Below are 24,773 nucleotides of genomic sequence, written 5' to 3' on the forward strand. Positions count from 1 at the left end.
AGTTGCTTACCAAGACGACATTGAATGTTCCTGAGTGGCCTAGTTACAGTTGTGACTTAAATCGGTTGAAAATCTACGGCAAGACTTGAAAATGTCTGTCTTGCAATGATCAACAACCAACTTCAGAGATTGAAGAATTTAAAAAATAATAATGGGCAAATATTGTACAATCCAAGTGTGCAAAGCTCTTACAGACGTACCCCAAAAAACTCAGTTGTAAGCGCCGCCAAATGTGCTTCTACAAAGGGTTGACTCAGGTGTGTGAATACTTATGTAAATTAGATATTTCTGTATTTAATTTTCAATACATTTGCTAAAGATTCTAAAAGCATGTTTTCACTTTGTCATTATGGGGTACTATGTGTAGATGAGTGAGCAAAACATTTTTAATTCAGACTTTAACACAACAAAATGTGGAATAAGTCAAGAGATATGAATCCTTTCTGAAGGCACTCTGTGGTAGTCAACCTCATCTGGCCTCCTGGCTTTTTTTACCATGCATTCTAAAATGTATTCAGTCTGCCTCAGTAAGAGAACAGAGACACAATTGTGTATGCCAGTGGCTATGTAATATGTATGCATAAACGTGTGTATACTGTATAAGTATTTGTGTGTGTGAGAGTGAGAGCGAGAGAGAGAGACAGAAAGAGAGCAAGAGAAAGACAGAGAGGTTTAAGAAGAGCAAGTGAACTGAAATCTTCCTTGTGTGGAGCGGTGGGAATTGGGACCAAAAAGAAAGAGGGAAAGACACCAGAGGGGAATCACATACTAAACTAATAAGATCAGAGCTAAGGAAGAATAAATTATATATCTCTGTGTGTGTGTGTGTGTGTGTGTGTGTGTGTGTGTGTGTGTGTGTGTGTGTGTGTGTGTGTGTGTGTGTGTGTGTGTGTGTGTGTGTGTGTGGGGGGGGGGGGGGGGGGGGGGGGATTCATGTTCTAGGTCCTGACTTGAGGGAGTAGCAGAACTATGCACAGACTTAAGGGAGGAGAGACACACAGAGACTTCACAGAGAGCTACAGCTATGTGCTGTAACATATTCAGACTCAGTCGGCCTATGTACAGGTACATGTGACTAACGGTAGAGAGAAGTGGTGTTGAGGTTGTAGAAACATTTACCCAGATACAGAATGTGATGGAAAACCAGACAGTGTGGGAATGTATGTATGTACGGTGTGGTGTGGTGTAGGTTGGTGTGTTAGAGAGAGAGAGAGAGAGAGAGAGAGAGAGAGAGAGAGAGAGAGAGAGAGAGAGAGAGAGAGAGAGAGAGAGAGAGAGAGAGAGAGAGAGAGAGAGAGAGAGAGAGAGAGAGAGAGAGAGAGAGAGAGAGAGAGAGAGAGAGAGAGAGAGAGAGAGATTCAAGTTTTTTAAACCTTTATTTAACTAGGAAACTCAGTTAAGCACATTTTCTTATTTACAATGACGGCCTACCCCGGCCAAGCCCTAACCCGCACGACACTGGGCCAATTGTGTGCCGCCCTATGGGAGTCCCATTCACGGCCGGTTGTAATACAGCTTGGAATCAAACCAGGTCTGTCGGGACGCCTCTAGCACTGAGATGCAGTGCCTTAGACCGCTGCGCCACCCGGGAGAGAGAGAGCGAGAGATGAGAGAGAGAGATGAGCGAGAGAGATAAAGAGCTAGGAGAGAGAGCGCAAGAGATGGTTTCCATGTGTTTGATGCCATTCCATTTGCTCCGTTCCAGCAATTATTATGAGGCGTCCTCCCCTCAGCAGCCCCCACTGGTGTTTAAACATTTATAATTCACATCATTATTTTAACATCAACAACTGGGAGGCATGGCTGCGCATGCACATACATACATACAGTACACACACAGAATACGATATTTTACCAGTTATTGATTCCAATGGCACTCACCTTGGGTGGCTATGAAGTGGTTTGATCGCTGGTACCCCTGTAAAAAAAAGAAAAAGAGATGTAGAGGAAGAAAGAAAGAGAGAGAAAGAGAGCGAGAGAGTTGATCATCAGAGTAGCACAGTGTAAAGACCAGTCCCACTATACAGAACCACCCCCATCCCCCTCCCTCCGTATCCTCTCTTCATTTTCACCTGGTATTGAATGACACTGTATATGTAGTGGAGCTTGCGTTGTATTCATCTTCCACCTAGATATAATACCAATTGGTTTTCATATTATAATGTTTTCATATTGTAAAAATAGGACCAATAACAGGTAGCTAAAGGACAATTCTCTACAACGGCCATAATTGTCTAGAGAGAGGGACCGTAATCTTCTCAATGGGCAGCTTCCTACCAATTAGCTTCTTTGTTCAGGCAGCATTTTACCATTATCTGTTCAGGTATAGAGCAATAATAAACTACAAAAGGGAAATTATAATAATTTCAGCTTTCATCTGACACTGTCTGAGGCAAAGCGGTCATTTCCAGCAGCATGAGCGAGCTCCATTTCAGTTTCTGTCTCTCGATGCGTGCCACTGACACTACTTTGCATGCAGCGGGAATGGGAGTTCATTCAAAAGCAGCGACAGATCTGTGACTCCAGGAGCCATTGACACTGACTGATCTGCCGTTGTATGTTCTCCTGGGGGATGCATTAGTGCTGCTATGATCCAGCCTGGACACTGTCAGATGGGATGGCTATTCATGGTCTCACTCTCTCTCTGTGTGGAGAATGTAAAGCAAGACAAATCCGCCAGCCCTGGGCATGATCCCATCATCGCGCCTGGCTGTAAGGGAATACACACACCCACACCCACACACACACACACACAACCCCATTCCACAAGTGCCATGCCACACAAAGAGGAGAGGAGGGGAGATGGATAACCGTGTGTGTCTATGTGTGTGTGTGCTTCCTGTCTGTCACCTAGGCAACCACCACCTTCCACCTACAGCGAGCAGACAGCATCACATCAAGTAGTGTGAAATTCAAAATGGATGAAAAAGAACTGAATAAAAATATACTTTTATCTCATGCTCCCCACCACACATAGACCATGATAAAATCCATCACAGCGCCACAACATGATGGGACAGAAAGCAAGTGGCCACAAGAAGAAAGCCAAGACAAAGTTTGAAGTTGGCAATCTCCCACTTTACATTTTCTCTTCTTCCACAGCAAGTTGGACCCCCTTCAAACCTATCTAGTTGGCCTAGATAGATAGCCCACTACGCAGTCGAAGATTAGCCAAAACACTAAATGAAAATCTATGTGTGAGAAACATCCAACAGAATGTCATTCAGGGGCAGAAAACAGGTTGAAAACAGACCTGAGTCTTACATGTAATGTTCAGGGTGTGGCAGTGAGTGTGTTGCCTGTGAACATGCTCTAGTAGTCCCTGCAGTGTCTGATCTGAACGTGTGTGTATCTATCCAGGCTTTGGTCCTGCATGCTTTCTCTGCATGGGTCTCTGCATCTGAGCTCTAGCCAAAAGTAATTAACTATATAGGTAATAGACTGGCCAAAAGTAGCACAGTGTGATGTTAATAGTGCAGTGTGATGGTAATAGTGCAGTGTGATGGTAATAGGGCAGTGTGGTGGTAATAGGGCAGTGTGGTGGTAATAGGGCAGTGTGATGGTAATAGGGTAGTGTGGTGGTAATAGGGGAGTGTGGTGGTAATAGGGTAGTGTGATGGTAATAGGGTAGTGTGATGGTAATAGGGCAGTGGGATGGTAATAGGGCAGTGTGGTGGTAATAGGGTAGTGTGATGGTAATAGGGCAGTGTGATGGTAATAGGGTAGTGTGGTGGTAATAGGGGAGTGTGGTGGTAATAGGGTAGTGTGATGGTAATAGGGTAGTGTGGTGGTAATAGGGGAGTGTGGTGGTAATAGGGGAGTGTGGTGGTAATAGGGTAGTGTGATGGTAATAGGGTAGTGTGGTGGTAATAGGGGAGTGTGGTGGTAATAGGGTAGTGTGATGGTAATAGGGTAGTGTGATGGTAATAGGGCAGTGGGATGGTAATAGGGCAGTGTGGTGGTAATAGGGCAGTGTAATGGTAATAGGGCAGTGTGATGGTAATAGGGTAGTGTGATGGTAATAGGGTAGTGTGATGGTAATAGGGCAGTGGGATGGTAATAGGGCAGTGTGGTGGTAATAGGGTAGTCTGATGGTAATAGGGCAGTGTGATGGTAATAGGGGAGTGTGGCGGTAATAGGGCAGTGTGATGGTAATAGGGCAGTGTGGTGGTAATAGGGGAGTGTGGTGGTAATAGGGCAGTGTAATGGTAATAGGGCAGTGTGGTGGTAATAGGGTAGTATAATGGTAATAGGGCAGTGTGGTGGTAATAGGGTAGTGTGGTGGTAATAGGGTAGTGTGATGGTAATAGGGCAGTGTGTTGGTAATAGGGGAGTGTGGCGGTAATAGGGGAGTGTAGCGGTAATAGGGCAGTGTGACGGTAATAGGGCAGTGTAATGGTAATAGGGCAGTGTAATGGTAATAGGGCAGTGTGATGGTAATAGGGCAGTGTGATGGTAATAGGGCAGTGTGATGGTAATAGGGCAGTGTGATGGTAATAGGGCAGTGTGATGGTAATAGGGTAGTGTGGTGGTAATAGGGCAGTGTGATGGTAATAGGGCAGTGTGGTGGTAATAGGGGAGTGTGGTGGTAATAGGGCAGTGTAATGGTAATAGGGCAGTGTGGTGGTAATAGGGCAGTGTGGTGGTAATAGGGTAGTGTGGTGGTAATAGGGCAGTGTGGTGGTAATAGGGCAGTGTAATGGTAATAGGGCAGTGTGGTGGTAATAGGGCAGTGTGATGGTAATAGGGCAGTGTGATGGTAATAGGGCAGTGTGATGGTAATCGGGCAGTGTCGTGGTAATCGGGCAGTGTGGTGGTAATCGGGCAGTGTCGTGGTAATAGGGCAGTGTGGTGGTAATAGGGCAGTGTGATGGTAATAGGGCAGTGTGGTGGTAATAGGGCAGTGTGGTGGTAATAGGGTAGTGTGGTGGTAATAGGGCAGTGTGATGGTAATAGGGCAGTGTGATGGTAATAGGGCAGTGTGGTGGTAATTGGGCAGTGTGATGGTAATAGGGCAGTGTGATGGTAATCAGGCAGTGTGGTGGTAATTGGGCAGTGTGGTGGTAATCGGGCAGTGTCGTGGTAATACGGCAGTGTGATGGTAATAGGGCAGTGTGGTGGTAATAGGGGAGTGTGGTGGTAATAGGGTAGTGTGGTGGTAATAGGGCAGTGTGGTGGTAATAGGGCAGTGGGATGGTAATAGGGCAGTGTGGTGGTAATAGGGCAGTGTGGTGGTAATCGGGCAGTGTGGTGGTAATCGGGCAGTGTGGTGGTAATCGGGCAGTGTGGTGGTAATCGGGCAGTGTCGTGGTAATAGGGCAGTGTGGTGGTAATAGGGCAGTGTGATGGTAATAGGGCAGTGTGGTGGTAATAGGGCAGTGTGGTGGTAATAGGGTAGTGTGGTGGTAATAGGGCAGTGTGATGGTAATAGGGCAGTGTGATGGTAATAGGGCAGTGTGATGGTAATCGGGCAGTGGGATAGTAAATAGGGCAGTGTGGTGGTAATAGGGCAGTGTGGTGGTAATAGGGCAGTGTGGTGGTAATAGGGCAGTGTGGTGGTAATAGGGCAGTGTGGTGGTAATAGGGCAGTGTGGTGGTAATAGGGCAGTGTGGTGGTAATAGGGCAGTGTGGTGGTAATAGGGCAGTGTGGTGGTAATAGGGCAGTGTGATGGTAATAGGGGAGTGTGGTGGTAATAGGGCAGTGTGGTGGTAATAGGGCAGTGTGGTGGTAATAGGGCAGTGTGATGGTAATAGGGCAGTGTGTTGGTAATAGGGCAGTGTGGTGGTAATAGGGCAGTGTGATGGTAATAGGGCAGTGTGGTGGTAATAGGGCAGTGTGTTGGTAATAGGGCAGTGTGGTGGTAATAGGGCAGTGTGTTGGTAATAGGGCAGTGTGGTGGTAATAGGGCAGTGTGGTGGTAATAGGGCAGTGTGTTGGTAATAGGGCAGTGTGGTGGTAATAGGGTACCATTTAGGAAGCAACATTAGACTGTTCTGCTCCCATTGGTTCCATTGTGCCATTTCTGATGGGGGGCAGGTGTCATATGTAATATAAAGCTCTAACTGCTGGTTCTGTCTTTTGGGACAGACTTGCCTGCAGTTAGACACGCTTTGTGTCATCTCTGCTGTGACGGTGGACAGACAAACCTAATACAAATCCCTAAATCTAGGTGAGTCTAGTCTGGCTGCAGATGAGAGAGAGTGTAGTGGTGTAGCAGAGCAGGTTTGGCTAAATTAAACTCTGGGGAGCAGCTGGTGCCTGGGACTGGGAGGGTCAGAGACAGAGAGATTAGAAAGTAATGGAGCGATGGAAAGGTGGAAGGAAGTAAGGGGGTACGCAGACGCCACAGGGTGACTGGGTGGATAGATAGGAAAGAAAGAGAAGACGTAGTACTTACTTCCCTGTTTATCCGGATCTAAGAAGCCCCAAAGGTTGAGAAACGATGGAAGAAGAAAGAGAAAAAGAAGGAAGGAAGCAAGGAAAAAATAAGCTAATTATTATGATTAAAGAACAGGGGAATAGGAAAGAACTCAGAGGTTAGAGAGAGCGAGAGAGACGGAGAGAAAAAAGAGAAAGAGTGGGAGAGAGAGAGAGAGAGATTGTTTCACACTACCAGTGGAGAATAAATGTGTAAACCCTCACGCCTCACACTTGTTGCCATGGCAAAGAGGTAGAAACCCAAGCTTTTTCTTCAACTTCCTGTTGTGCGGAGTGGTCACGGAACAGTAAGTGAACCAAACATGCTACACTTTTACTACCACACAACCCTCCTCCTATCTAGTCAAACCCAACCCCCTAATCCATGAAAACAATTAGGTTCACTCAAATCAGTGACAGGGTTTTCCATTGAACCTGTCTGAAGAACTGCAGATCGGCAGTGGACCCTTAATTCCACCCCTCATCTCACCATTCACCCCCCCATTTATCCCCTTCTCCTCCTCACATTAATCATTTAGTATGGCGTCTGGGGGCGGGTTAGCCTAGCGGGAAGGCTAGTCAGGGGTCCTGCCACGACACGCAGGCAGCGGTGTAGACAGCCCTAACGATGATTCAGGTGTCCTCACAGGGCCCATATGCTAATGACACTTTCAAATAGAACAAGAGGGGGTGAACGGAGCATGGAACCAGAGCTCTTACAAAGGGCAAGAGGGGGTGAACGGAGCATGGAACCAGAGCTCTTACAAAGGGCAAGAGGGGGTGAACGGAGAATGGAACCAGAGCTCTTACAAAGGGCAAGAGGGGGTGAACGGAGCATGGAACCAGAGCTCTTACAAAGGGCAAGAGGGGGTGAACGGAGAATGGAACCAGAGCTCTTACAAAGGGCAAGAGGGGGTGAACGGAGCATGGAACCAGAGCTCTTACAAAGGGCAAGAGGGGGTGAACGGAGAATGGAACCAGAGCCCGTACACTCTCCATGAGCTCTAACACAAAAACCTTCCCCTTCACCTCAACCTCAACCTCCTGAGTCAACGCTCATTTTACCTTTTTATTTTCTATCCATTTTACCTTTTCATTTTACTTTTCTATCCATTTTAGCTTTTCATTTTACTTTTCTATCCATTTTAGCTTCTCTTTTCTACTTATTTCTTTCTCTTAAATCTTCTTTTGTTAAACAACACAATGGTGAAACAATGAATCAATGAGGGAGACGAACGCAGTAGAACACTGTACGCTATTTCCTGCTCGGATTGGGCACTTCACTGAACAGGCTGTGTTCAACAAAGAGAAATAATTGCTAAAAGAGGTTTTTGAGAATGCCACCTTTACCTGACCTGCGTGCATATTCAGCAATGCCTCCGCATATGCACACGCGCACACGCACACACACACACACACACTCATTCACTCCTTCACTCCTTCACTGCTTGGCCCTAGCTCAAGCACCCACACTGGATATTCCTCCAACACTAGCTACATTACTAGCTGTACAGCTTTGACACAGAGCTGGAAGAGATAGTATCTGGGATGAGGTATGAACTGGTATTGGGCTTGGTTTCCTGAATGAGAGTCACTGGAGCTGAACAGGTGAGATCCCAACTAACTGATCACCAGATTAACAGGATCAGATATTTGATATCATCAGACAGACAGAGAGAGACGCAGCTCGGAGTCGACTTAGGAGAGCTTTTGGACGAGTCGTCAGCTGTCACAGAGGACAAAGAAACTCCTAGCTTATAGGATCTTTTAGGATCTTATTGAATCGTATGGTGTTGCTGACACGATATCTATCTCAAATCCCATATCCATTCCGGTACCCCCAGCGATAAAGAGACAGGACAATGCCAGGACGAGGGGACAATCCTCTTTAAATGGATATCCTCGCTGTCACATTCTTAGACACAATGTACTGGCCAGCCAACTGAGGCCAGCCAAAGAGAGGGTTGTTGGGAGAGACTACCTGTAAACACACAGTACAGTAGGAGTCTCTCACTTCTCCTGCACTGGGCCATACACACAACACAACTCCCCCAGGGAGATACAGATACAGGACAATACTCGGATCAGATTCTAGATGTCACATACTCACACGCTGTGGACTGGAGTTCCTATAGACTGGACATCCTTAGATACTGTACACTAGCCTGCAAGCTTTAGCCAGCCTACAAAATGCTGCTAGGATAGACTACATTACCCAAGAGTCTCTCCTTCCTGTGGCCAGCCTTCAGACATCTGCTGGGAGAGACTACATTTACCCCTCCTTTAGCACTTCTCTAGCACTGGGCCAGACACACAGCTCTCACGGGAGGGATCGGGAATTAACAATACAAAGTTAGCATTACAATAACAGGCAGTGTTCCGCATGAGGCATGAGACTCATCTCTGCAGCAGTTGTTGTCACACAGCTATCACATTGCAATAGAGTAAAGCCAACTTTCGTGCACATGCATAGATGCTGTGTGGATGCTCACAAGTGCAGCCTCTTACATCGTAAGTCACTCTGCAATATCTTTGGGTCCCACAGCTGATCGTACGGCTGAGTCTCAGTTTAAGGAGCAACTGTGGGCAGAGACAGTACAGACTGGAGGTGGGGGGCAGGAGAGACGGAGAGACAGAGAGGGTAACTTACGTCTATGTAGTTGGCATTGACATAGTCAGAGTTGGGGTCTGCTAGGAGGGAGTGCAGCTTGACTCGATGACGATCATCTACAAGGGAGAGAGACTTTTATGTCAGCTTTATCTAACCAGGAAGTCAGGTTAAACAAAACAAAGCTTTTTTTTTAAGTAGTGGTTGTTAATAGCAACTGACTTAAGGACAGGTTATAATTAATACACTAATTGTAAACACATTTAAGTTCCAGTGGCTTTCCTGTAAATGCTCTTCCATACATGGCACACCACTCCATTCTAGAGCGAGAGTCTGAACAGTACTTACGCCCCAGCAAACTGTCATGTCTCCCTTTAGTCTTGTCCTTCTTCTTGGTGACATCCCATCCATCAAAGAAGCTCTGAGAAGAGATGGAACAAGTGGTCACAAAGACAGTGAGATATCGCTTGGTTACTGGAGTGTTAAATACTGCTAGAACACAAGGGACACACAGTGTGTCATCAGATTAACGTCTCCTTAGCTTTGTTACCTCATTTAGACTGTCACCCTGAGGTTCTCTGATTAACTTCACCATCATATTCACTGCTCTTATTTCTGATAGGCATGACATATCTATAAGAGCATGGTGAGGAGAAGAAGAGGCTGAGAGACGACACCCGGCTATGAAGGATGGATATGGCCTTGAGGGGGAGAGGAGAGGAGATGAGATGAGAGAGGAGAGCATCCAAGAGACGAGAGGAGGAGTAGAGGAAGAAATGTGGAGGACAGGAAAAGAAGGGGATGAGAGGAGGAGAGGAGGTAAATAGGCAAGCTTGAGTCCCTCTCATTCCATATGCATGGAGAGTAGGCCTGTCTGCAATTCAAGTGCTTTATAATACCTTGGTATCAAAGCGCTACATTTGTGATAGATGTTTATGGCACAATATACACAATCTGGCAGAACAGCGAGATACAATCTATTGAATCTAAATCAACTTTATGAGAGAGAGTAGAGACTAGAGAGAAGGGAGAGAGCGAGAGAGAGAATGAGTGACTGAGTGAGTGTGACAGACGTGTTTGCGAAGGAACACAGTGATTTCCACAACACATGGAGTAGCCAAACTCTATTTTGGTGTCCAATGGTACATTCTAATGCTCTATTGTAATTTCAAATAGCAGCTATCACAATCATAACACTGCTTTTTTTAGCACACTTTTACAGTGTTAGTTTCAACAGCTGTTGTACAATACAATATAAAACACAGGAACATTTTCATTTTGACTGCACTGGGCTTTTAAAGAACCCTGTAAGAGTCTGTCGACTTCCATGGGCTTCAAGCTTCCTTTTAACCTCCTAGAGTCAATTGACGCACCGGTGCGTCAATCTAAGTACAGTAACATAATACAAAAATCCCCATCAAAATCCATCAGTTTAATCTAGAGATATCTGGGGTTTTGCATTAGATGTGTCTCAATCTACCGCATCCGCCATGAAAGTTGGCAGAGTTGGAGCGGGGTTTGTCAGACCATGAGACATCCGGAAAATCTGTCTTCTCACGAAAACGTCTGTAGCGTCTGAGCGGTTGGACCTATGATTCTAAGCAGACATATGGCAATGTTTCAATATGGTAACTTTTTTGGTTACTACATGATTCCATATGTGTTATTTCATAATGTTGATGTCTTCACTATTATTCTACAATGTAGAAAACTGTAAAAATAAAAAAATAAAACGTCTACTAGCTCGAACAGAATTTCTACTGGGCTGGACATGTGAAGGCATCAACTCAAGTACCACTCGAGAAGTTGTGAGTCACAGGAGCTTGGAATGAACGGCCAATCATATTGCTGAAATACAAAGAGCATGACATTTCCGCGTGTAGTCTTCAATGGTAGACTGCAACAGAGCAGGTAAATAGAACTGGAATGCAAAAATGCGCTGAAAATCAGGCCAGATCCACTGGCCCAACACTTGTTTTTACTGGTCCAATGTGCCAGAAAACAATAGGCTAGATGGATTTCAACTCATCATTACCACATAATACGGGACGTGCAAATTCATGCTCTCTCCTGCAGTGTAAAGACATTTGACTGCAACAACAGTGCACGCAACACACACCCAGGTTCCAAGAGGCGGGACAGCAGTATTTCCCAGTCGTCACTCACTTTGTGACTGACAATAGATCGCTAAAAGATGCATATCATTCATTCTAGTGTGAGAGGGCTATGCAGACGTTTTTTTGGCTAGCGAATTGAAAAGTACCATCGTTAATTTAAGTGGAAAAAGTATTAGGGTGAAAATGAGTCTAATCAGGTGTATGGCCGACAGACGGCACTAGTGGAAAACACTTTACAATGGCGGCGGCAGCGTCCATGTTGTGGCACGTTCACGCGTTACAACGCTAAGACAGGCTTATCTCCTGGCTGCGTTACCGGGCACATCCAGGCGCTCCAAACCCGGCTCACTAAGACCCTCATCAGCTTCGGCCCAATCGCAGCGTGGGACGGCCGTCCACCTACAGCGCAGGGACAGGGGCAGCATGCTGATCAGAGGATTACACCTGCACCGCGCTCCTACACAGGTAATACCATACCTAATCCTGTTTAGAGAAGACATGATGCCTCTCTCATTCTTCTTTTCTCTCCTTCCCTCTTTCCTTTTCACTTTCCTTCTCACTCTCCTTACAGCAGAGCCTGACTAACATTGAACCAGCCCATATACAGACTTTTTTGCACGCCTATATCATGCATCAGGGTCTCAGCTGCTGATTGTCAGAAGGAAATTCTCTTTGTTTCAATCAATGTTCTTTATCTCCCCTAAAGCCCCGAGGCTGAACATATACCTAGCAGGCATAGCTGGTCGAAATGATGTCAACTGGTTCGAATCCAGTGATGTATATAAATCATTGTTGTAATCTGGTTTGTAATGACATCCTTTCAACCAGTTTTGCCTGCTGAGCAGAAGCCCCGAGGAGGATTGGATCTAACCTGACAGTCTAACCAGTTAGTTGTAATCTGGTTATGGCTATCTGACTTCAGCCTTGTTCTATCTGAGCCAGTCTAGAAGCCCTGTAGTGCCATTTATAAATTCCCACAGTTCTTTGCGGCATGCCTGATCAATGGCCGCCTCAGCAGCCCAGTGGGAAATAAGGGTTATGAAGTCCTACAGCCATTCTCACACTGATACATACATCACACGCACACACACACACACACACACACACACACACACACACACACACACACACACACACACACACACACACACACACACACACACACACACACACACACACACACACACACACACACACACACACACACACACACACACACACACACACACACACACACACCAGTCTCCCACTGATCTTTCCTTCATCTCCTTTATTTCTCCAGGCGACAGACGGGAGCGACTGAGGGAGCAAGACGGGAGGAGAGGAAAAGCGATGGAGGAGTGAAAAAGCAACCATGGTATTGATTTCAGAGGGGGGAATTGTTGGGCCCTCAGGGGGTGGGATTACTGAATCGAAAAGCACATCTGGAATCCTGGAGGTTTGGATTCAGGTACAAATACAAGCTAAATGCTATTGGGTGAATAGAGGGATTTTGAAGTAAATCACAAAGAGAACAATATCTATTTTTTTTTGAAAGCCATTTAATTAATATACTCTTGGTAAAAATACAAATAGATCTGAAAGAGATATGAGAATAATGAAATAGCTTTACATTGAGAGATGGTATAAAACAGCCACTAGAGGTTTATATTGAATGCTGCTTATTAAAATAAGCCTCCAGCAGCAGCCTACTGAACACACAAGCCATTGGTCTCAGAGATGAGAAATTATATTAAAATGCCTTCTGTCTCCAAAATTACATCATTGAATCCCAAAGGATGCTACGAGTCCACCAGGCTGCTGGATCTTCATTCCCCTCTCTCTCTCTCTCTCTCTCTCTCTCTCTCTCTCTCTCTCTCTCTCTCTCTCTCCTCTTCTCTTCTCTTCTCTTCTCTTCTCTTCTCTCTCTTCTCTTCTCTCTCTCTCTCCTCTCTCTCTTCTCTCTCTCCCCTTCCCAGACCCCTCCATCCATCCCTCCCTCCGTCCTCTCACCTCATACTCCTGTTTGAAGCCATATCCCTCCCCGGTCTTCATCTGGTTGATGTGTTGGAGGAGGTCTGCCACCCTGACCGCAGGGTGAAGTTGACCCGTGTGGTACGGAGAGCTCTTCCTACGACAGTGGCGTCGAGGGGAACCCCCCAACAGGCTGCTGGACTCGTTCACTGAACTCCTCTGTTCGTCTAGAGGAGACATACACATGCATTAACACGACACGCACGAAAGACACACGAACACACACAGATGGATACCCAGACATATACACAAAGACGGACACAAACGTACATACACACATGTTAACCATTACAAAAAATAACATACACTGCTCAAAAAAATAAAGGGAACACTAAAATAACACATCCTAGATCTGAATGAATTAAATATTCTTATTAAATACTTTTTTCTTTACATAGTTGAATGTGCTGACAACAAAATCACACAAAAATGATCAATGGAAATCAAATTTATCAACCCATGGAGGTCTGGATTTGGAGTCACACTCAAAGTTAAAGTGGAAAACCACACTACAGGCTGATCCAACTTTGATGTAATGTCCTTAAAACAAGTCAAAATGAGGCTCAGTAGTGTGTGTGGCCTCCACGTGCCTGTATGACCTCCCTACAACGCCTGGGCATGCTCCTGATGAGGTGGCGGATGGTCTCCTGAGGGATCTCCTCCCAGACCTGGACTAAAGCATCCGCCAACTCCTGGACAGTCTGTGGTGCAACGTGGCGTTGGTGGATGGAGCGAGACATGATGTCCCATGATGTCCCCAGGTCTGGGGAACGGGCGGGCCAGTCCATAGCATCAATGCTTTCCTCTTGCAGGAACTGCTGACACACTCCAGCCACATGAGGTCTAGCATTGTCTTGCATTAGGAGGAACCCAGGGCCAACCGCACCAGCATATGGTCTCACAAGGGGTCTGAGGATCTCATCTCGGTACCTAATGGCAGTCAGGCTACCTCTGGCGAGCACATGGAGGGCTGTGCGGCCCCCCAAAGAAATGCCACCCCACACCATGACTGACCCACCGCCAAACCGGTCATGCTGAAGGATGTTGCAGGCAGCAGAACGTTCTCCACGGCGTCTCCAGACTCTGTCACGTCTGTCACGTGCTCAGTGTGAACCTGCTTTCATCTGTGAAGAGCACAAGGCGCCAGTGGCGAATTTGCCAATCTTGGTGTTCTCTGGCAAATGCCAAACGTCCTGCACGGTGTTGGGCTGTAAGCACAACCCCCACCTGTGGACGTCGGGCCCTCATACCACCATTTCTGACCGTTTGAGCAGACACATGCACATTTGTGGCCTGCTGGAGGTCATTTTGCAGGGCTCTGGCAGTGCTCCTCCTGCTCCTCCTTGCACAAAGGCGGAGGTAGCGGTCCTGCTGCTGGGTTGTTGCCCTCCTACGGCCTCCTCCACGTCTCCTGATGTACTGGCCTGTCTCCTGGTAGCGCCTCCATGCTCTGGACACTACGCTGACAGACACAGCAAACCTTCTTGCCACAGCTCGCATTGATGTGCCATCCTGGATGAGCTGCACTACCTGAGCCACTTGTGTGGGTTGTAGACTCCGTCTCATGCTACCACTAGAGTGAAAGCACCGCCAGCATTCAAAAGTGACCAAAACATCAGCCAGGAAGCATAGGAACTGAGAAGTGGTCTGTGGTCACCACCTGCAGAACCACTCCTTTATTGGGGGTGACTTGCTAATTGCCTATAATTTCCACCTGTTGTCTATTCCATTTGCACAACAGCATGTGAAATGTATTGTCAATCAGTGTTGCTTCCTAAGTGGACAGTTTGATTTCACAGAAGTGTGATTGACTTGGAGTTACATTGTGTTGTTTAAGTGTTCCCTTTATTTTTTTGAGCAGTGTATGTTATATAAGTGCCAGTATATGCTATTCTAATCAAGTGTGTGGCTCAGTGAATGACTGAAGGTCAACCTCCAACTGCTCAACACAACACCCACTAAACTGACACTCTGCTCAGTCCGTCAGGCAGCTCAAGGAAAAGCATGTATCTCTATGGAGACATATTGTATGTATGTGTTGACTGGCACGACAGAATATTTAAATCGTTAGAGAAGAGACAGACCGAGAGAGAGAGAGACAGACCGAGAGAGAGAGAGAGAGAGAGAGAGAGAGAGAGAGAGAGAGAGAGAGAGAGAGAAAGAGGAGGACAGATATTCACAAAGAAGTAAACACAGCTAGAAAGCCTGAGAAACTGAAGATGGTACTTTATCTTAGCACTGTGTGTATACAGGGCTCAGAGGGAACAGGCTGTAGCCTAGAGAGTGTACTTGAAAGTGTGTATATACTAGGTGGCACAGAGTCTACACACTAGTGTACTTGACAGTGTGTGTATAGAGGGCACAGATTGTAGCCTAGCTAGTGTACTTGTAGCAGGGTATGTTCCGTGGTGCAGGGAGTAGAGCACTGTCTCTGCACAGCTAGAGCATTGTATTTACCCCTCCTTCAGCTCTCTCTTTCTCTCTCTCAGGGCTAGCATATATATTGTAAATGTTGTAGGAGGCACAGAGTTAGCCTACAGAGTACTAGTTTCTGTCTGTCTGTCTGTCTGTCTGTCTGTCTGTCTGTCTGTCTGTCTGTCTGTCTGTCTGTCTGTCTGTCTGTCTGTCTGTCTGTCTGTCTGTCTGTCTGTCTGTCTGTCTGTCTGTCTGTGTAGGAGGCACAGGGTTAGCCTACAGACTAATGTACTATTAGCTGTCCTCTCTCTCTCAGGGCTCAGGGTGTTCTTGGTTCTTACTCCGTGTGTTGCAGGCATGGGCGTCCATGAAGGAGTTAGCAGTGCGCTCGTCCTGCTGCAAGGTGCTCTGCTCTGTCATGCTGCAGTCCAGAGAACCTAGCTTCCTGGTCTTCTCCTGACGGTACGACATGGCTGCCTTGTTCAGCGCTACCTTCTTCCTGCTGCGGAAAGAGGAGGGGAGAGGTGAAGAGAGGAGGAGAGGGAATATAAAAAGGAGGGAAGAATAAGAGAGAGATAGAAATAAGGAAACAGCAAGGAGATGGGGAAACGAGTGGAGGGGGAGTTGAGGTCAAGGAGAGGGAAACGAGTAGGGGGGGTTGAGGTCAAGGAGATGAGATTGGAAGGAAGGGAAAACATAAGGGATTGAGGGAGATTTTGTGATAGTAGCAGGAGGCCCAGAGAGAGAGAGAGAGAGAGAGAGAGAGAGAGATATGCTTATCTCCTATGAGTGTCATCTTCCAGAACTACAGAGGGAAAGCAGGTGAAGATTGCGCCAGAATGAAAGGGTGGAGGGAGAGACTAGGGAGGAGTCACTTACGGGTAGTAAGAGTAAGAATAGAAGTCCCTTCTGATTAGCATGGAGAAAGGAGGAGAAGATAGATGAGGAGAGAGAGAGAAGAGAAAGAAAACAAAGAGAGGTGAAAGGAGGAGCCATGGTTAGTGAGGTGGCCTCCAGCAAGGCAAAATAAAAATGTCCGTTATTAAATGTTGAAATGTACAGGTAATTGCCAAAATAATGGAAAAGCTTGAGTGAATGAGGGATATAAAGTATATTGAAAGTAGGTGCTTCCACACAGGTATGATTCCTGAGTAAATTAAACAATTAACTTCCCATAATGCTTGGGGACATGTTTAAAAATGCTGGGCAGGGCCATTATTTTGGCTAACATGGCTAATTCCCCAGCTATAGGTTGACAATGCCCCCATCAACAGAGCACGAGTGGTCACTGAATGGTTGGATGAGCATGAAAATGATGTAAACCATATGCCATGAGCGTCTCAGTCAACAGATCTCAAACCAATTGAACACAATGACAGATTCTGGAGAGGCGCCTGAGACCGCGTTTTCCACAACCATCAACAAAACACCAAATGATGGAATTTGTCGTGGAAGAATGGTGTCACATCCCTCCAATAGAGTTCCAGTTGCTTGTAGAATCTATGCCAAGGTGCATTGAAGCTGTTCTGACTCGTGGTGGCCCAACGGGCCACAGAGGGTAGTGCGTACGGCCCAGTACATCACCGGGGCCAAGCTTCCTGCCATCCAGGACCTATATACTAGGCAGTGTCAGAGGAAAGCCCACAAAATTGTCAGAGACTCCAGTCATTAGAGTCATAGAATGTTTTCTCTACTACTGCATGGCAAGCGGTTCCGGAGCGCCAAGTCTAGGACCAAAAGGCTCCTTAACAACTTCTACCCCTAAGCCATAATACTGCTGAACAATTAATCAAACGGCCACTGGACTATTTACATTGTTGATTAACTTTTTATGGCTGCAGGGGCAGTATTGAGTAGCCAGATAATAGGTGCCCATTTCAAACGGCCTCGTACTCAATTCTTGCTCGTACAATATGCATATTATTGTTATTATTGGACAGAAAACACTCTCTAGTTTCTATAGCCGTTGAAATTTTGTCTCTGAGTGGAACAGAACTCATTCTACAGCACTTTCCCTGACATGGAGTCAGATTTCAGACATCTTGGCCTCTGATCTGGAGTCAGTTTAAAGGTCCCTGTGAATGCTATGAGGATACAAACACTGCTTACGTCTTCCCCTGGATGTCATTACGTGGTGACGCTTTGAATGGAGTCGATTGCGCAATCAGAGCCTCTATAAAACAACACAACGTGTAGGTAGTGTCCCTTTTCCAGCTGCGCCTGATGCAAGGTGGACACGGACCTGCTCTTTTTCCAAGCTTTAGTTTAGCCAGTAATATTTCTCCGGTCATGTTTTTGCTCGTTATAGGTGTTAAAAACATCATAAGGTAGTTAATTTAAACCGTTTTATAGCAATTTATATCCGTTTAGTGCGATTTTGAGGCATTGCTTTCTGAGACACTTTGAACCTCTGGGCACGTTTCCAGTTCATGCCGAACGCAGTGGGCATTTCCACATGGCAAGAGGACAGCTTTCGACCAAAAGACGATTAGACCCAAGAAAGGATTCTTTGCCCAAGATTCTGATGGAAGAACAGCTCAAAGTAAGAACAATTTATTATGATAAATCGTGTTTCTGTCGAAAAATGTTAATCGCTTATGCCGCCATTTTGTTAGATGTAGCTTCGCTTGGTGCAACCTGTATTGAAAAGTAAGGATAATTTAAAAAATGTAATTCAGCGATTGTATTAAGAATTAAATTGTCTATCAATCGCTGTCCACCCTATATTTTTTTAGTCACGTTTATGAGTATTTATGTATAAGACTAGATCACTGTCTAATATGGCGCACGACATTTTCTGACCAGCTGGGCTACTTTTGTCATTGTCTAACCATGATTTTGGTGGCTAAATATGCACATTTTCGAACAAACTCTATATGTATGTTGTAATATGATGTTACAGGAGTGTCATCGGAAGAATTCTGAGAAGGTTAGTGAAAAAATTAATATATTTTGGCGATGATTACGTTATCGCTCTCTTTGGCTTGAATCGATGCTCTGGTAACGTTTGCACATGTGGTATGCTAATATAACGATTTATTGTGTTTTCGCTGTAAAACACTTAGAACATCTGAAATATTGTCTGAATTCACAAGATCTGTGTCTTTCCATTGCTATGTGCTGTGTATTTTTAAGAAATGTTTTATGATGAGTAAATTGGTAATACACGTTGCTCTGTGTATTTATTCTAGTCGATTTGTGATGGTGGGTGCAATTGTAAACTATGATTTATACCTGAAATATGCACATTTTTCTAACAAAACCTATCCTATACAATAAATATGTTATGTTATCAGACTGTCATCTGATGAGGTCTTTTCTTGGTTAGTGGCTATCAATATCTTAGTTTAGCCGAATTGGTGATAGCTACTGGTGTTGAGAAAAAATGGTGGACAAAGAAAAATGGTGTCTTTTGCTAACATGGTTAGCTAATAGATTTACATATTTTGTCTTCCCTGTAAAACATTTTAAAAATCTGAAATGGTGGCTTTATTCACAAGATCTGTATCTTTCATTTGGTGTCTTGGACTTGTGATTTAATGATATTTAGATGCTACTATTTAATTGTGACGCTATGCTAGCGATGCTAATCAGTGTGGGGGGGGGTGGGGGATGTTGTCATAGGTGTACCGACCTCGGGCTTGCAGCCATAAGAGGTTATTAAGGGCCTGTAAGTAAGCATTTCACGGTAAAGTCTACACTTCTTGTATTCGGCTCATGTGACAAATATAGTTTGATTTAATTTGACATTGACTGGGTTCCTAGCTAAATAGATTGCTTAATATGCCAGGGAGCACAGGTACACACACAGCTGTCAACCAAGGTACAGTTAGCTCCACGTTCTACTGGTGGTTGGTTGGCTGGTTGCCATTGTTTACATAATCAACCATTTTCAGTCACTATGACTCTTCTCCTTGTGACGTCCAACCCTGCTTCTCTGACGTGCATCCCAGCTCCACTCCCTTCCTCATGCCAAAACCTGAGGTGGTAATTCTATCGGAAAGGCAACAACAACCTTCCTCTACAATGAATGGCTCAACCACAGGCACTGTGTTCACTGTGCACTGCACACCAACCCAGATGCTGCTATTATATCTGCTTTGACTTGAAAGGGCAATGGGATATCATGGCCCTTGATGAAATACTGCACACTGAGTGTTGTTCTGCTAATATAACGGTAGAGGAACAGGTGAGAGAAGAGGAATAAAGGAGGAGAGGAGAGTACAGTACTGCCGAACAGTATTTCCTGGTGGAACTTGGCCAATGATGCTGGAGTGTATATAGTTTCTGGGATAGTTGTGCTGCAGCCAATAAAAAATATATTTATACGGGAAAAGCTTGGCAACTATAACCGCACCATGTTTCACGAATAATACCGTGCCATGTGTGCAGTTTTGGAAGTAATATACTCCCCATTACCTGCCTAACTCCTAATTGAATGGAGTTGGACTAAGCCTGCCAAGAGGTGATAGAGAAATTCCTTCCCTAATAGGATGCATTTAGTCACAGGCAGCTCTCTGGACCACCTCATGATCAGAATCACCGTTACACACACACACCCACCACACAACCCTCCACTCACCCATACACCTACCCCTCCACTTACCCCTTCTTGACAACGATGACGATGGCCCCCAGCAGCAGAATAAGGACCACCAGTCCCCCAGCACAGGCCCCCAAGATCAGACCCATGTCCTCTGCATGTTGGGACACCTCCAGGGTCCTCTTATGGTCCTTACAGGCACCTACAGGGGAGAGACAACACTGTGTTAGCCTGCTGAACTAAAGCCAGCTGAACAGACCCCTTTAATGGTCCTTACAGGCAGCTACAGAGGAAGTTAGAGTGATAGTCTTCTGTATACCACAAGACTGTATTAGCCTGCTAAGCAAAGGCCTAGGCATGAGCTCTTAAGAACTCAGGGTTCGGGCAATCAGACTCCGATAAACAGTAAACCTAGTTAGCCTCCTCTCCCTAGACCATACAGAAAGAAGCCCAAGCATCCTTCAGAAAAGGCACAACACCAGATTTGACCAGGTTCAGCTCTTTACAATAACAATCAATATACCGATGACGAGCAGAGATCAACATATCAGAAGCTAGAGTAGGAAGGCTAGAGTGATATTGTGATAGTCTGAGATACAGAAAGCCACGGTGATCCGGGTTATCAGAGTAAAATCAGGTTATTATCCCTCTCACACTGGGTATTATATCCACCTGGGTGAATACACTGGCAGAGAGGAAGGGAGGGAGGGGGGAGGGAGGGGGAAGGGAGATATGGAGAGAAAGGGGGGAGGGAGATATGGAGAGAGGGGGAGGGAGGGAGGGAGCGAGAGAGAGAGATGAAGAGATAATGCATGGTAGTGAAGTGAAGCTCTGCCTTTGTCCCTGACTATGTTCCATAATAGGTAACAGGCTTGGATAAGGAGGAAGATTTTAAGCCGCTAACTAACCATCAACAGTTGGTGCAGCCAGAGTGGAAAGCTGGACAGACTTGGCCTACATGTGTTTAGAAAACACACCAATTACCTCAGCTAATAGCTAGCTGGAAGTTCATTGAGTCAACCATTTTCTATGCACATATGTCATAGTCTCACAGCGTTCATTGTGTCTCTACATTTCCATCAGAGCTATAACAGCATGACATCTCTCTCATGATGAATTTAGAGCTTCTGTGGTGTCATTTTCCAGAAGTGTTTATTGACGACTAGAGACAGAATTGGTTGAGAATTATGATCCTGTACACCTGCGAGCATACGCTTAATTAAAAGTCTCCTCTCCGATGGGTAAACAAAAAGGAGAGTGAATGAAATGGTCTATCACTGGAGGCACGAAGCTAAAACCAATTATCTACCTATTTTCACCATCCATCCTTCTATCCTTTCAGCTGGATGTGGTCCTTTCTCTGTCATCTCACTTACCATTTAAAAAATATCTCTTTTGCCCTCTCTCTCTTTTGCCATCTCTCTCTCATTTGCCATTTCTCTCTCTCTCAATCCCTTTCTACCAGTTAGCTACAGCACAACCAATTTGAACATCATCCATGTTTTCTTCTCTCCCTCCCACTAAGGCCTAATATTTTGTCGGCATGGTGGGTAATTTTGCCTGAGCGTTAAAAGCCTGTTCAGGAAAACAGAGTGTGGCCTGCTGAAATCTGGATTGCAGATGATTGTAGCTCTGCTGGCTCTCTCTCCAGCCTCCAAGTCCACTTTACTAATGTGTGTGTGAATCACTGTGTTCTTATTGACTCCTGCTCCCGCTCCTGCTGTAGGAAGCACGTTGCCAAAAGTTTACACCACTAAAACTTTCTGCATGGAGGAAAGGTGGAGGGAGAGAGACAGAGAGAGAGTAAGAGGAGAGAGAATCTATGAGAGAATGTGTGTGAGAAAAATATTAGGATGGTAGGAGGAGGAACGAAAGGTGGTGGGATGGACAGATTCTATCTTCATCTGCCAGTGTTAGTATGTCATTAATCAGATATTGTGCTGGTGTCAGCCCGGAACACCTGAGGTGTGACACTAGTCGTCTAAAGACATCAGCATGCTTCAGTTTGGCTGGCGCCTAGCCCAACTTGGCTAGCTGAACCGAACCAGTGTGCTTGCGTACTCCCTTCAATGGCCTTCGCTTGAAAAACTAGGGAAAAAAGCAGCAATAGTACTGTTTGTCCATTTTGAGACGCCGTCGCCAGCATACACTTCCTCAACATGTCAATCATTTTGACGTTTTTGCCTTAAGCGGCCCGTCTTTTTCCCCGTCGGTCTCCCTGCTTCACACTTGACATGAGCTCTATCCTTTCATTACACAGTCACAGAGAGAGAGAGTGAAAGAGAGAGGGAGAGAGGGGGAGTGAAAGGGAGAGGGAGAGAGAGGGGGGGGGGGTGAAAGTGGGAGAGGGGGGAGTGAAAGAGAGAGAGGGGAAAATACATGTGTGAGAGGAACATGTTATATGTGTGCATGTGTGTGGGCGTGTTAGAGAGAGATAAAGAAAGGTTGTATAATGAGAGAGTGAGAGAAGAAGCTTGAGGTGGACAGACAGACAATAAGACAAGCAAAGACAGAACGAGTGTGTGTGTGTGTGTGTGTGTGTGTGTGTGTGTGTGTGTGTGTGTGTGTGTGTGTGTGTGTGTGTGTGTGTGTGTGTGTGTGTGTGTGTGTGTGTGTGTGTGTGTGTGTGTGTGTGTGTGTGTGTGTGTGTGTGTGTGTGTGTGTGTGTGTGTGTGTGTGTGTGAGAGAGAGAGAGAGAGAGAAGAATAAAGAATGCCAGTGTACCCTGCCTCCTGAACCTCTCTTTCCCATCACCACAGAAACTGGAACAGCACCAATCTCTCCTCTCTCCCTTCCTCCCTCCACCTTGTCACCGCCACGTACCAAATTAAGGGTATTATAAATATGCTTCTGAGAACCCTCCTCTGTACACACACACAGCTCCTCTGCCCTGATGGTGTGTAGTGCCAGCAGACAATGGCGACGAGAGACCCTTTGATGTCAGGACGCTTCAAATAACAGAGTGCAGGGAGAGAGAGAGAGAGAGAGAGAGAGAGAGAGAGAGAGAGAGAGAGAGAGAGAGAGAGAGAGAGAGAGAGAGAGAGAGAGAGTAGGGAGAGGAAGGAATCCAATTTCTACAGGGCTTCCTTCTCTAGTGTACTCTTGATGTCAGGACGCATCAAATAACAGAGAGAATGCAGGAAGAGAGAAAGAAGGGAGAAGAAGGAATCTAATTTCTACAGGGTCTCTCTCTCACCCTCTCCCCCCACTATCTCTCCCCCCCCCTCTCTCTCTCTCTCTCACCCTCTCCCCCCACTATCTCCCCCCTCTCTCTCTCTCTCTCTCTCTCTCACCCTCTCCCCCCACTCTCCCCTCCCCCCACTCTCTCCCCCCTCTCTCTCTCTCTCTCCCCCCTCTCTCGCTCTCATCTTTCAAAACGCATCAGTGTCTGTGAAATATCATGAAGCACAGAACATGTAAACACTGCTTTGCCAGAAAGCATTCTTATGTAGTCTATTTCTCAAAGCCTCTCAATGATGAAGATAGAAGAAGATAGAAGAAGATAGAAGGGAACGATCTAAATGTACCTTTACGGGCAATCCGGATGCAGTTCATTCTCGTCTCCTGAAACAAGAATGGGAGGTTCATTAGCATGGGATAACCACAAGCAAAAATAAAACACATCAAACATCTATTTTATAAGCATAGAACAGGTGTCAGAGCGTGTGTGTATCTGTGTGTGTCTTAGTCACCGAGTCCACCTCTGTGTGGTAAAGTGCAAACTAGCTAATTAAAAAACTCAGTCAGGGAAGAAAGCAGATGACATCTAATTTTAAATGTGATTGTGAGTGACCTGTCCTCTGTTCTCATCAACAACATCCGGACCCCTGGCCCACCCAACCCATTACACACATGCCCCCCCTCCTAACCCTCCACCTAGCTAGCCCATCACAGCGATACCAGAGACACATTGTCAAATTAAGATTAGCACATGCTAAATCAGGTTTTATACAAGGGGGGCAATTATGCTAATCTAATCGGAGCTCTGATATTGGAGTCAGAACCCTTTCACCTCAGCGCCTGCGAAATTGCCTTTTTTAATTGAAAACCTGTTCTGGGTGGATCTGTATCCACCCACCTCTTAGTCAGGGAGATAGAAGTTGTATTTACCCACAATTCACAGGTTGTTACAGCCCCACCTGCTGATATATCATGTGTCATCTTGTCCTCTGTCAAGGTTGACCTGACTCTGAGACAGCCCCTTTTGGCATTAAAACAGAGTGGATCCAAAATGGCACCCTATTCCCTATATAGTACACTACTTATGACCCTGGTCAAAACAGAATGTTGGACTTAGCCATAGTATCCTACTGACTGCTGATGACACCTCCCTGCCTGCTGTGTTCTGATGTTATTTATAGAATGAACCTCAGATATGATGCCAATATTTCTAGCCAATATCACAGGTTGAGTGACAGGTAGCTGGTAGCAGAAGATGATTACGGTTGATAACTACATTGACAGGAAATTAACCAGCAGATCCGATAGTGGACAGAAGCATTTCAAGAAGCCGCAGCTGACTACGCTGTTTAATATCTTTAATATTGCATCAATAGAGAATTGGGAAAAGGGTCAAAAGATTTGTATCAAAACTATTTAGTGTTTTTTTGCAAGGTTGGTCTGGAAATTCTGTCAAAATATGTGTGACGGACACAGCA

At 45.7% G+C, this 24,773-nt stretch overlaps 1 protein-coding gene across 1 annotated transcript in view; it reads right to left on the reverse strand.

Moving 5' to 3' along the window:
- The window catches only part of LOC120026851 (receptor-type tyrosine-protein phosphatase U-like), a 183,942-nt gene that overhangs the window by 33,656 nt on the left and 125,513 nt on the right, over positions 1-24,773 (reverse strand). Inside the window, exons 15-22 of the mRNA XM_038971561.1 lie at positions 23,643-23,679; positions 20,179-20,317; positions 16,452-16,481; positions 15,914-16,074; positions 13,137-13,324; positions 9,376-9,448; positions 9,070-9,146; positions 1,882-1,918 (exon numbers count right to left, since the gene is read on the reverse strand). Of these exons, the coding sequence (XP_038827489.1) occupies positions 1,882-1,918; positions 9,070-9,146; positions 9,376-9,448; positions 13,137-13,324; positions 15,914-16,074; positions 16,452-16,481; positions 20,179-20,317; positions 23,643-23,679 (742 nt within the window). The remainder of the gene's footprint in view (positions 1-1,881; positions 1,919-9,069; positions 9,147-9,375; positions 9,449-13,136; positions 13,325-15,913; positions 16,075-16,451; positions 16,482-20,178; positions 20,318-23,642; positions 23,680-24,773) is intronic.

Source organism: Salvelinus namaycush, chromosome 32 (assembly GCF_016432855.1).
Source record: "Salvelinus namaycush isolate Seneca chromosome 32, SaNama_1.0, whole genome shotgun sequence".
In the NCBI taxonomy this organism is placed as follows: domain Eukaryota; kingdom Metazoa; phylum Chordata; class Actinopteri; order Salmoniformes; family Salmonidae; genus Salvelinus; species Salvelinus namaycush.